Source organism: Podarcis bocagei, assembly GCF_964188305.1.
Source record: "Podarcis bocagei genome assembly, chromosome: 14".
Lineage (NCBI taxonomy): Eukaryota > Metazoa > Chordata > Lepidosauria > Squamata > Lacertidae > Podarcis > Podarcis bocagei.
This window is the reverse complement of record NC_138139.1, coordinates 52053429-52066188: the sequence shown is the minus strand read 5'-3', so window position 1 is coordinate 52066188 and position 12760 is coordinate 52053429. Positions and strand designations below refer to the sequence as shown.

Below are 12760 nucleotides of genomic sequence, written 5' to 3'. Positions count from 1 at the left end.
GAGACAGCTGCGCATAGACAGTTAGCTCCTGACATTTAGAAAAATCTTAGAATCTAAAGCAAGAGGCAGAAACCAAAGGATTTTCCTGCTAAAAGGTCAAAACTGAGGGTTTGTGTGCTTTTTTTCCAAATAAAAGAAGGGAAGGATGTTTTAACATTGGTTTGTTGGTCTGTGACAAGATCTAAGCCTGCTAAAGTGGAGATTAGAAAATACAGACCATGGCAGGGCAATGAAAATGGCCATCAGCGGGAGGATGTTGTGAAGTGAGGGAAAAGGTTAAGAAAATGCAACAAGGGGGTTGCTTTGAAAAGAGTGCCTTTGTGATACAGTGCACCAGGTAATTCTCCTGGGCAAACCCCACTGAATCTGCCTGGCCCTGTTTAATGCCATCTGAGCTAGTGTCCTTCATCATAACCCTTGGAAGTTAACTCCATCAGGGGATCACGTATTGCGCAAATTCCTTTTATTGTGTCTTTCCTAAAGCAAACTGCACAATCTCCATACCTCTATTTGTAAAAAAGCAACTCCAGGGGTGCTGTGATCCAAATCAGGACCATGGCACGGCGGGAAAGGGGAGCGGGTTAACCCTTCACAAAACTACACACCCCAGTTCCCTCTGTGATTTCTATAAATAGCAGCTTTGGGGAGAAATGCTTCAATTTTGGATGGGAATGTGGCGTATGTGTGAGGAAAGTGTTTAAAAAATAGTCATAGTCTGAGGAAAGTGTTAAACCTGCCCCCACCCTCAAAAAATTGTGTTCAGTGCCCCCCCCCACCCCTTGCTGCTGCATTCTATAAAGAGAAGGATGTGGGGGATCCCAGGCGTGATATTCAAATGCACCTTGACACACACCCAGCATTCTTCTCTCTGTTGATGGTTAAGAATGAAGCGCCCCTTTCTGTTCTCTCAAATGAGGTTCAGAAGGTTACATTTTCTAAATCTCCACCAACGTGGCATACTTGTCATTCCAGTCGTAAGTCGCGCGACACTCACATGCTCTGGAGTCGTGTATGTTTCATTGCCGAGTGACAACACTGATCCTCCTTTGTGTTTCGCATGTCGCCGCGTTGTCTTTAGAGATGTTGGCATGACCCTGCCAGTCGGATGCAGCAACCTCTCAACACGGAGGGCTTAAAGGGAAAAAATGTGATGCAACATCTGACACCCGTCTGCACTGAATGTGCGCTTGACTTCCCACTTGGCTTGGGTCAGGGAGGAGGGCAAGACTTGCTGTGCGTTGACAGCTAGGAAAGCTATTCAGGCTTGTCGGAAAAGCTCTGCCGCACCACAGAGGGATGAAGAAGGAGAGATGGGAAGGTGGGATGAGTTAGACTCTTGGGCAGCGGTAGCCACACCAATGCCCTCCAGAAGTTGGACTACAAGTCCCATCAGCCCCTTTGTCAGCATTGCCAGTAGTCAGTGGATGCTTGGAGTTGGTACCTTTTCTCTAGGCTGTTTGATTCCACCTCAGTTGAGTGGTAAAGCTTTTCTCGGCGGGGCACCACTTAAGGTGGGAAGGCAGAGGCTCACATCGAGTATCTCTTGTGCAAACAAGGAAACAAAATGACATAGAAAATGGGTGTGGCAGGGAGAAGGCTAGTCCGGGTGCCTCTTTATGGTATCCTAAAAAAAAGTAATTGGTGAGAATTACAAGAAAATACAAATTTTCACCTGCAGACTGAAATGGTACAGTCCAGGAAAAACTTCATTCCTTGATTCTATTGATTGTAGATACTGGCTCTATTCCTGTACTCTGCCACTGCCATCCCTAGACATCCTTACAGGGCTGTGAGGTCCAGAACTACATAGAGTTGATCTCTTTGGCAAAATTGACAAATCGGTCTTAAGACTGGTGGATCACTACAAGCTTGTGGCTAGGCATGGGTGCTGTGTTGATATATCACCTGGGATCGGTTTGGTGGCCAGAGCGCAATGGCTCCTTCACCGAGCGGTATTTCACTCCTGAGTCAGGAACGGTGGTGGTTTCACCCACGATATATCACCAGGTGAAGGCGCCATTGCGCTCTGGCCCTCAGACAGAGAGACGAATGAGCCGTGAGGCACCAGAGCCAGTGCAGCTCCTTCTTCCTTCAGCATGCCTGACATTGGCAGAGGAAGGACTCCCTCTGCTGCTGGCGCCTGAAGGAACAAACTGCATCAGCCCTGACCCCACGAGATGCTGGGATGAAACCACTTCTGCTCCTACCAAAGGAGCTGAGGTGGTTTCAGCCCAGTGTTTTGTGGGGCTGGGCCCAATGCAGTTTGTTACCCCCTCTGCTGGTGATACATTGCGATGTTGAAAAGCTGATATCGCCCAGCACTAGTTGTGACCTGATCTAAGGTGGTTTGCAACAGCATCACCAGCACGACAGAATTGTTTGGTAGGTCCCCAAATATCTGTTTCCAATATAGGTGGCTTCCAGGTCTGTAGTGACTGAAGAGTAATCTCGACCAAGTCACCTGTGTCTGCCTGTATTGGAGTTTATGTGCGTAGGCCATGTGCAGACATTACTTCCCCCCATGTTGGTCTGGTAACATTGGAGGTTGTGCAGAGGAGAAGGTGCACGTTTGTTCTCTGTGTGTATGAGCAGGACCAGGATCAGGTACCATCCAAACCAGCCAGAGAAACTAGCCGTCATTAGAGGAGAGGACACAAGAATGAATGGGCTGGAAAGTTTATTGTGCAGCTAAGAGAGAAAGGGCAGTTGGATCATGGGCCGCTCCCTTCTCTCAGGCAACCATTACCCACCACTGAGCTTTTGGCCCCTCGAGAACCTTCCTCTCCTTCAGTGGCAGGTAGATGGAGTGGAACGAAAGCCGAAAGGCACTATTTCCGAAGCAACTGGTTCACTCAACGACTGAGAGCTGGTGTTCTGCTGTATCCGTAGCACAGGCCTTCCAAAAGGAATATATATTAAAAAATATAAAGCCCTGAATAATTTACCAATATCCAGTGTTAAAAGGAAGATTGATGGTGTTTTCCTTCTCTCCGAAGACAGCTAATCTTGTCTCATGCAGAAAAGCAAAGGCAGCTAAAGCCTCTTCTCTCCAAGGGGATGCCAGGACATGGCACCATCACGGGCTGCAAATTCTCTCTCTCTCTCTCTCTCTCTCTCTCTCTCTCTCACACACACACACACACACACACACACACACACACTGCCCTGCCACGCAGGCAGAAAGCCAGCTCTGGATTTACAACCAGTGTGTCAGAAGAAGTACAGGCTGGAAGTGCCAAGGAGGGAGTGCAATTCAGTGGGGAATGCCTGCTGTCTGTGCAAAAGGTTCCAGGATCCCTTCCTGGCATCTCCAGTAGAAAGGATCTTGGGCTGCAGGGCCAGGAGAGACCCTTGAAGCTAGACGGGGGATCATTTGACTTTAAGAGAACGATAAACTGAAAATATAGTTTTGCCAGGCAGTAGACAGCAGTGTGTGTGTGTGTGTGTGTGTGTGTGTGTGTGTGTGTGTGTCAAAAATGTGTATCAAGATTTTTCATGTGTTGGGTTCATATGGCTTCTTGAATAATGGAAAGGCTGTTTGCATGATCAGGCGTGTAACACATTTGCACAATTTACCGTTTTACATCATTCAGTTGGGTTTCGCTTGTGATTGGCAGCTCCAAGGAACTTTGTCCCCAGCCCATAAAAAGCCCATTCAGCCACCATTGAGGTTTTCATAGAATCATAGAGTTGTAGAATTGTAGAGTTGGAAGGGACCCTGAGGGTCATCGATTCCAAACCCCTGCAAGGCAGGAATCTCAGCTAAAGCATCCATGGTGGATGGCCAGCCAACCTTTGCTCAAAAACCTCCAAGGAAAGCGAGCCCAGCACCTCCCAAGGGAGTCCGTCCCATTGTCAGTCAGCTCTTACTGTTCTTTCTGATGTTTCCTGATGGAAGTTCTTCCTGGTGTTTGCTCCCCCCTCCACTGCCTATGCACTTTTGAGCCTATTTCCATCAACCTGCGGCCCTCCCAACATTGTTGTGGGACTCTGGCACTGATCAGCTCCAACCAGCATGACCAATGGTCAGGGAGCTGCTGCAGTCCATCATGCATGGGGTGGGGGCACAGGCTCCCCAACCAAGGAAGGAAGGAAGGTGAGATTCGGCACCTAATACTATCCTTGGGGGTGGCGGGGAGTTAGGGGCAATCCTGCCACCACCCCATCCACAGACATTATATTGGAAGACAATTGGGCAATTTCAGAGCACACAAAATTGAGTTGTATCCAACTATTTTCTACTCTGATTAGACCCATTTAAATTAATGGACATGAGTCCCAGTGCTTTTTTCCTAGAAAAATAACTCACCATGAAGTTAATACAGTAATTGTCACACTTTTTAACAAACAAACAAACAGACAAGAGGTGCTTGTACTGCATACCTTGAGGACCCCCTGGAAAAAAACCCACTGGACATGACTAATTTGGGACAATTAATTTCATTGGATGTACTCTGGGTAGAACTTAGATGGATACAAGCCATTCTCCAAAGGTTTTGGAGGAGGGTTATCAAGGCAGTGGTCAACTCTTCTTTGATTTTAATAAAGGACCTGTAGCCACCATCTGGGCATGGAATTATAGAATTGTAGAGCTTGAAAGGACCACAAGAGTCATCTAGTCTCTCTTTCTCTCTCTCTCTCTCTCTCTCTCTCTCTCTCTCTCTCTCTCTCTCTCTCATAAAGTCTCATTCTGGGACATTCTAGGTTTTTTAAACTGCCTGTAGGTTTGGAGCTAGAATAGTGTTAAAGGTGGAGAGGATTCAAACATCCCCTGTGAACCTTGGAATACCTTGTGCTCCTGAAATACCCTGAGTTTTGAGAGGGACCCAATTTCCCTGAGTTTTGAGCTGGAATTTCTTGCCTGAGACCTTACTGCTCAGCGCTCCTTTCCTTGTGGGGTCCAGCTTCTCTGGCCCACTTTCCACTTGAGTCATTTCACCCTCCAAATACCTCTCTCCACAGTGGTTTGCCTGCTGGGCTACCCTTGGCAAGTCTTCTGTGTGCAAAGCAAGGGTCCGTCAGCAGCTCTGCCTCTCTGCCCTCAAAATTCCCCCTCCAGCCTTGCTCTGCTCTAGCAGGATGAATGGTGGTGGGTTCCTGGGTTGGCTGCAAAGGAAAGGTTGTCCCTTTGAACTGGGCCTAGGGACCCTTGCTAATGGCTGTTCGGGTACTGCCGCCTCAAGAAAGCACAAAATCAGGCTGCATTTTTCACATACTGTTTCTGATGTGAGGCTTAAATGCATGAAGCAGCTCTGTGGTTGCTTTTGAACAAGAGGCCTTCCTGATTATAAAAAACAACAACTCATCAAAACCGACTTGGGTGTATATGCCGCTGAGCTGTTTAGAAATCTAATGGAAGTAGTGAAGGTTGAATTATCAGATCTTTGGGAAGAACGAGGGGAGGGGGCTGAAGGGCTAAGACCATCAATCTTTCATGGAGACAGGGGATAGAGCTGTTTGTATATTCCAATCCCATTGAGACTGGTTTTTTTGATAGATTACCTTCAGTGGCGCTCCTTTTTCTGCACACGTTAACTCGACAGCCGCTTTCAAGTTTGTTTTCAAAACGTTCTCAACATTCTTCCCACTGCTCGGCAATTCATTATTCATCTGAGGCTTGCGCAAGGGAGCATTGTTCAGAGATTTTGGAAATGCAGAATCTTAATAATGGCCCAATTAAATTGTGTGTTGAACACCTGCCCAGCAGTAGATAACGCTACCTTGATTAGAATAAGATATGCTGTAGGAGTCTCTGCAGCGAGGGTGCTGGAATGTGCGGGCGTCCTGGGAGAACAACACTGGCAGTCATGAATTAACAGCTTCGCTTCCCTTCTCCCACCCCCCTCCTCTTGTTTCCCCCCTGCAGGCATCCAGAGCCCCCCATGCAAAGATGCAGCTACTGGAAACCGAGTTTTCACGGACAGTCCAAGAGCTAATCGACCTCCACCTTCTGCAGCAGGACAGCATCCCAGCCTTCCTCAGTGCGGTCACCCTCGACCTCTTCAGTCGCCAGACCGTGGCCTAGTCCTGCTTTGGCTGTGCTGTTTCTTCTCACCGAAGTTGAAATTTTCCAGTTTCTGCCTTTAATGGTTTCTCAAAGAAGGGGCCAAAGAGATCTCCCCACCCCACTCTTCTTACTCATATTGGATCTTTGTGGCCAATGATAGCTAGGGAATGGGGGACAACATCTACTCACCTTCCCCCCCAAAAGAGTACATTTATGAGGTTTCAGGGGGGTTATGGAGAGCCCCTGCTGGCTGGTAAAGACACCCAAGCCAGAGAGAATGATTGTCTGGTTGCAGCCCAACTTGTTAGCTGGTAAAGGACAAATGCAAATAAGTGTCCTGTGATCCTTCAGGTTTCTTTAATATCCGGACCCCTGAGCACACGTCCTGCTCTGAGGCTGTCTTTTCTCCCCCTTTGGCCCCAAGGCTTCTCTGACAGTATCTGAAATCCAAGGACTGGGAGGGAATGCTTTGTGCTGATTTAGTCTGCAGTAGAAGATTGAGATTTTGACCTTTACCTTGTGCCGGATGAGTCCTCCTCACCTTCTGTTAATTGCTCTTCCTGTACCCTTTCGAGACAGGGGTTCTATGAATAAAGTGTCACTTTTATATCAACTGTGCAGTTTACATGGAAGCCTGCAGTTCTCACTTGCAACCTGACACTCGATTCTAGGGCTGTTTTGACAATGAGACCTGGATGCGCTCCAGAGTTTGGCTCCCCAAGAATGAACACAGGTAACAGTGATGAATCAGAAGCAGAATTTTATTATGTCAAAAAAGGAAATTGGCTTATTATCTCAAAAGCAAATTGGCACATTTACTAAAAACATTAAACGCAATCAGCAAACAGCACACCAATACTAGGCTGAGCTTGGAAGAATTAAAACCAGTACAAGAGTTATTGTTAGAAGCAATCCTAGGAACACATACAAAAATCAGGAGAAATTGGATGAATGGGGTAGAGAGGAGATTTGACTGAGGGGGTAAAAGTGGTACTGGAGAGGGGGAAATGAGGGCTGATTGTAGCGGCATGTTTGTAGAAAGAGAATGAGGATGTCAAGTGAATAAGCAAGGTCTGGGTAGTGATTTTAAGGGGCTTTGGGAAAGATTTCAGGGCAATAATTAGAAGAAAGCAGTTGAAAGAGTTTGGGGCAAGATGAATAAAGAGAGCAGGTCTCCCCAAGAAAGAAGGAGTCGTGAAAGATGTTTGCAAAATGCCGTCTTGAAATGCATCTTATTCTGCTGTCCAGGCAAGATGAGGGAAAGTGATGAACACATCTTTGGGGCTCTTCCGGAAAGAACCTCCAATCACGGAAAATTACTTGGTCCGTTATTGTGATTTGTGTGAAAGGAAAGAGTGACATTTTGGAGGCCATTTCTTGGCTGAACTCCTCTAGAAGGTAGTCTGATGCTCTTTTGTTTATTTTTAAAATTTACAAATGAGAAGGAAGGAAGGAAGGAAGGAAGGGCAGAGATTTACCATCAAAGGAGGCAATGGATTTACCAGATGCTCTTGCAACTCAGCTTCCTCGGACATGTGAGCCTGGCCTCCTTTAATGGAGTCTCTCTTGAGGCCTCACCAGGCCAAAATCAAAACTTCCTTCTGCTGTGCAGGCCAGTGTAGCAAGAGCTGAATTTTTTTAGGGGGCTTTGTAACCCACGGGTGCTCTACATGCCTTCATTTCCAGGGTGCAGCTGCTGCTTCTCTTCTGCGGCATCACGGCTCTCGCTGTGATAAAGGATGATGGATGGCGGTGCTCAGGCTGATATTACCACACAAAGAGAAGGGCGCCTTGCTCACCAGCACACAGCAAGCCCATCATTTTTCTAGAGGCATCTTATTAGGGTCAGTTATGAAGCCAGCTCGTCCTGTTAACCTGCCAAGGTCTCTCCGGCCTGTCCTATTTGAAAATTCAGAGCAAAACAAAACATGGCCATCGGCAAAATAATTGGAAGGTTGGCAATAGTTTGTTTACTTAAACATTTCTTCAATATTTTTCTAAAGATTATAATTCTGGTGTTGTTTGCAGTAGCCTATAAAGCAGCAGCAATAAAACACAGTTGATGACAGTGAAAAGTAGTGCTGAAAACAACTGCAGTCGGCAAAGGTAATACATCAAGTTAGTGGCTCCTATTGCATTCTGTCACAGCCAGGCCAAGGCTGTGGGTGGCCATCCCCGTTGCCTAGAGTGGTACATGTGTTTTATTTCTTTTTAGCTACTGTGGATGTTAATCGGAATATTTTTAAATAGCTGCTTTTTATCAATAATTTCTGTGTTTTGTATTTTTAGAGGTTTCCTTACAATCAAGCGATATCGGAATTGTTAACGTAAGGTTGGAGGGTTCATTCTTCAGCCCAACGCCCCCTGTGCTATGGAACTAAGGAAGGCTTGGGCTGGAAGCTGTGGAAGCTGAACCGAGTGTGTTGCAGGCAGAAAAATCCTGCTTTCAGGCATAGGCAAGCCAGGATCCTAGTATCCATCCGAAGCCTGGCTGATCAGGGGCAGTTCACAGTCCTGCCAGCACAGACACTTCCTACTGCCTGCCACCCAGAGAGCTGGTGTTGCATGGTGTCATTCCCTCCTGTGGATTGGGCCCTGAAGCCTGATCATCCACAGCCCCAGGTAGCTTAGCTTAGCATCCTGAGACCACAAGGTTCCTGGTTCACCTGCCGTGGCCTATTCTACTTGATGATGCGTTAGCTCCGAGCAAATTCATTTGTATTGCAAACCGGTGCTACAATCCTTTGTTTCCAATAAGGGAATCTGGGAAACTTAAGTTGGAGCTACCATTGTTGCTCTACCGTCCTCTTCTGAGATTGGCATGAAGAGCAGTTGCCATCGCAAACACCACAGCATCGCCTGGAGCGTGGCTCTGGGGAGCCAGTGTAGCAATTTGTTTGGAACAATCGCCAACAGCAAAAGTTTCCTCCCCTCTCTCTCCCTCTTGGCCGCTCTGAGTGGCAGTGTGAAGATGGATTGCCTGGCATTCTGTGCCAGGGGAACACTTCCTGATTCGTATGCACAACGTGGCATCGAGAGCCGCCTTCATCAGTCATGGGGAAAATGAATCGTGACGTCAGCCACGCGCAGCTCCTCGGCCGACACAATGGTAGAGCCTCAGCTGCCTCTAGAAAAATCATTCCGCAGGCTTCTTACTGGAGAAATGAAGTAATTAATAAATTGACAATAAACCCACTATCTTGGCTAAACAGAGGTGGGGGGCAGGCAGGCAAAAAGCTGCCTTGGAAATTGACTGGGGGTGGGGGGAGCCTGCCCATCAGAGAGCAGATTCCCAAAATGTGCATTGATGATAAACTGAATTCAATAAATATAGAAATAGACCTTTTCCAGCTTTATGAGGAAAGCTGCTTGGGGGGGGCACATCAGTCTATATATATGAATCACGTCCGAATGTTTTATCTAAAGACAAGGTGAGACTTTGAATGGAGGGGGCTCAAAGGGGGACTCTCCCCGCACACTCCCCACTTCAGATTACTGCCTAGAATCTTGACCAGGATCACTCCATGCTGCATCATTTTGTTGCACACCCTTTTCTTAAAAAGCCATCTTTATCTAGGTGCCGCCGCCACCCCACCCCGCTCTGTTGCGGCTTACGTGTCGCAGAGAAGAAGGTGGGAAGGTACCAGTTATTGCCAGGTTTAAATCTGCTCAGCTTGGTAAGGCAAGTTGAGCCTCACTTCCTGCAGCATCCTCTGTCAGCAAGCAGCAAGAACCTGTGGGGAGGAGGTAACCACAAATTGATCATTTAGGACTGTCACATGTCTATTAGTCGCTTCCATCTCCAGAGGCATCAATTGCTGTAGAGAGTCGATTCAGTTTCTGCTCTGATGTGGTACCTACAGGTAGAGGCACCCTTATTTCTGCTTCCTTCTTGATCCCTTGCTCTGGGTATTTGAAAGACAGTGTCACATTTTGTGTTCCTTCTTAGAATGATCCTCTCCACGAAGGGGGTGGCAAGGGCTGGAAAGCTGTAGCTTCATCGCCAGACAACTAAAGCCTTCTTTTTATTCACCCTTGCATATTTTTTCTATACCGAGAGGAGAGGGGATAGGGAGTAGGATGGGGGACAGATTGCAGAAAGCCTTTAATTCCAGCTTGTTTTGTACTTTTCATCTCTTCTTGGGGTCAGCACTGGGAGCAAATTTAATCCGGCAAAACGGCCAACCTCCTCTCCTCCCCCCCCCCCCATGTTTAGGGAGAAGCTTCCTTTTGTAGCTTCTCTGCTGTGCCTGGACGAGTTTAAGAGCCAGGTTTTTGGCTACAGAAGTACACTCTGCTTATGGAGCTTAATGCCCATTTGCAGAGTCAGGCCACAACATGGTTTTGTAGACAGAGAAGCCACCCAAAGTGCTGGCTGATCTGCAAGTTGGGAGCCGGGGCCACAGATTAATTTAAGCCTCAGTTGCTTCCTGGAATCCGTTTGGTGAAAGAGGAGGATAAGGGTCCACAGTAGCAAAGCTGAGCTCCAGAAAAACCTGCCAGCTCAAATTAAATCCCTGACATGGGCTGCAGCACAGAGAGCAGAAGGTGGCAGATTCCAGGGATCTTTCTGAGTCTTCAAGCTGGAGTGAGTAGGTTTGGAAATAATGAGTTTTTAAGGAGCTGGTCCATTTGAATCTTGGCTTGACTCATAGATCAGTCTGGCCCCTTCCAAACTGCTCAGTCCCTTTCCCAAAGTCGGCAGTCTTTCCTAATATTGTTTTAAATTGTTCTACACACCCTGTTTGACTAAGTGGCTTCTAGGTTCTTCTGAATAAAGATAAAACATAAAATACATCTTGCTTCCATTGCTGGACTCCGTTAGAGCTGCTAGAGTCAGCACAAGACATTTTGCTGCCTGAGGCAGGATCGCAAATGAGCCCCGCCCCCCAGACAGAAAATCCCATGTCTGGCTTTCCCAGGGAGTAAAAATATAACAAAGAACTCACAGTTGGCTGTCCTTCTGTGACACTCTGAACCAGCTGCCTTAAGGCAGCTGCCTTCCTTTGCCTAATGACCTGACCGGCCACGGCAATTGTATGGCTTGGGCCCAGAATACCTGACCGGGTGCTAAGATCCTCAGGTGAGCTCCTCTCAGTCCCTTCAACATCAGAAGCACAGTTGCTGGTGACATGAGAGGGACCCTTTTCTGTGTTAAAACCGTGTTTAGGGAAGACAATCTTACTTGGCTAGGAGTGATCGCCAAAGAAGAATTGTGGAATTCCCTCCCAAGAGAGGTTAGAGACGAACTAAGACCGTCCTCTTCAGACAGGTCTTTGGAAAGTAAGGTGGAGGTGGTGCTGATCGCGGGGCTACTCTCAGAGCAAGCTGCATTTTGAATGCTGGTTCTAAATGTACTCTGATGTGTTTTATATAGTGTTTTTAACTAGTTTGCATTTTATAATGTTTTTACAACAGGGGCCAAATGCCCTCGATGGAAAATTTGTATCATTTTCCTGACTTATAATAAAAGGGGATAGGAATGATCCACAAAACTATCAGCCACTCAGCTTGTTAGACATCTCCTCAAAGTTATAAGCATGGCATCTCCTTCAAAATCTATCAGACTGGTTGCAAAGTAACAACATTATCCACGAGGAACAAGCAGGATTCAGAGGAGGACACAGTTCCATTGATCAGTATTTTGCTCTGAAAGAAAATATACTAAGAACATTAAGGATAATTCTTATGTGGCCTTTATTGATCGTTCAGCTGCTTTCGACTGTTAATTGGAATAGACTGTGGGAGACATTTCAAATTGCCAGCATTGACCGTAAACCTCTGCTGTTGATCCAAGAACCATACAGCAACACAGAAATGAGAGTCAGAGTAGGTTTAAATGGTGGTATGACTGATGCTTTAAAATGCCACAAGGAGCGAAGCAAGGTTGCATTCTGGCTCCCACTCTCTTTAACTTTTATATTAACGATTTGGTGCCATATTTTGCCAATGCAAACTCCCCCTCTGCAGCAATTAGGAGCAGAAATATCTCAATCTCGATGTAAGCAAACAATTCAGTGCTCCTCTCTCTCTCTCAATTGGGCCGCAAAAATCTGTTGGAGGTATTACTACCTACTGTAAACAGGAAAGCCTATCTATAAATTACTCTTAAGAACAAGATGGTGATTTTCAGCGGACACAGTCCTAGGATGGTGTTTGAATCAGCAGGCTGCTGAACAAACTTGCTCATTTAGATGCCTGGCTGTACTTTTTAATGAAACCCTCTCTTGGAAGTGTCAAATGGAGGTGGTAAAACAGAAAACCATAGGGGCATTGATGAAGTTCTATTAAGATAAGGAAGGGCAGCTAATGAACCTGGCCTAAAGATATTTGGTAGCAAAGTGCTTACTCAAATGCTCTGCGGCGTTGAAATCTGGAACTCAGATTCAAACTCCATTAAAGTTTTGGAAACTGTTCAGATTATTATTTTTCTGGAAGCTCTAACATCAGAAATATCAGCAGCTCCTCTTCGTACAGAATCCGGATGGCCAACAATTAAGGCAAGAGTGGACTGCGCTCAGTTAAAGTATATTTTAAAAAATTGCTACTATGCCTATTGAAAGTTTTCCTGCTCTCTGCTATATGGAATTGGATGATAGTCAACTCTGGAAAGCAGCTTGTCAATATGTTTTAGACTCTTACTACCAGTAAGTTTCTAGAACTGAATTCTGCTTTAACCTTGAATAAGTGTCAGCTAAGGGATTGGCTCTTCTGGCAGAATCCAGAAGGGACCTGCAACGAATTAGAAACACC

General features: G+C 46.4%; 2 protein-coding genes across 3 annotated transcripts in view; both read left to right on the top strand.

The window, feature by feature from the left end:
- MAD1L1 (mitotic arrest deficient 1 like 1) overlaps positions 1 to 6620 on the top strand; it is a 456900-nt gene extending 450280 nt beyond the window's left edge. For both annotated transcript variants that reach the window (XM_081169503.1, XM_081169504.1), the window contains exon 18: positions 5867 to 6620. In XM_081169503.1, the coding sequence (XP_081025629.1) occupies positions 5867 to 6025 (159 nt within the window). In that variant the 3' untranslated portion in view covers positions 6026 to 6620. The remainder of the gene's footprint in view (positions 1 to 5866) is intronic.
- A 102-nt stretch (positions 6621 to 6722) lies between these two features.
- LOC308573093 (uncharacterized protein) overlaps positions 6723 to 12760 on the top strand; it is a 57179-nt gene continuing 51141 nt past the window's right edge. The window contains exon 1 of the mRNA XM_081169806.1: positions 6723 to 9175. The gene's annotated coding sequence lies outside the window, so the exon portion shown is untranslated. The remainder of the gene's footprint in view (positions 9176 to 12760) is intronic.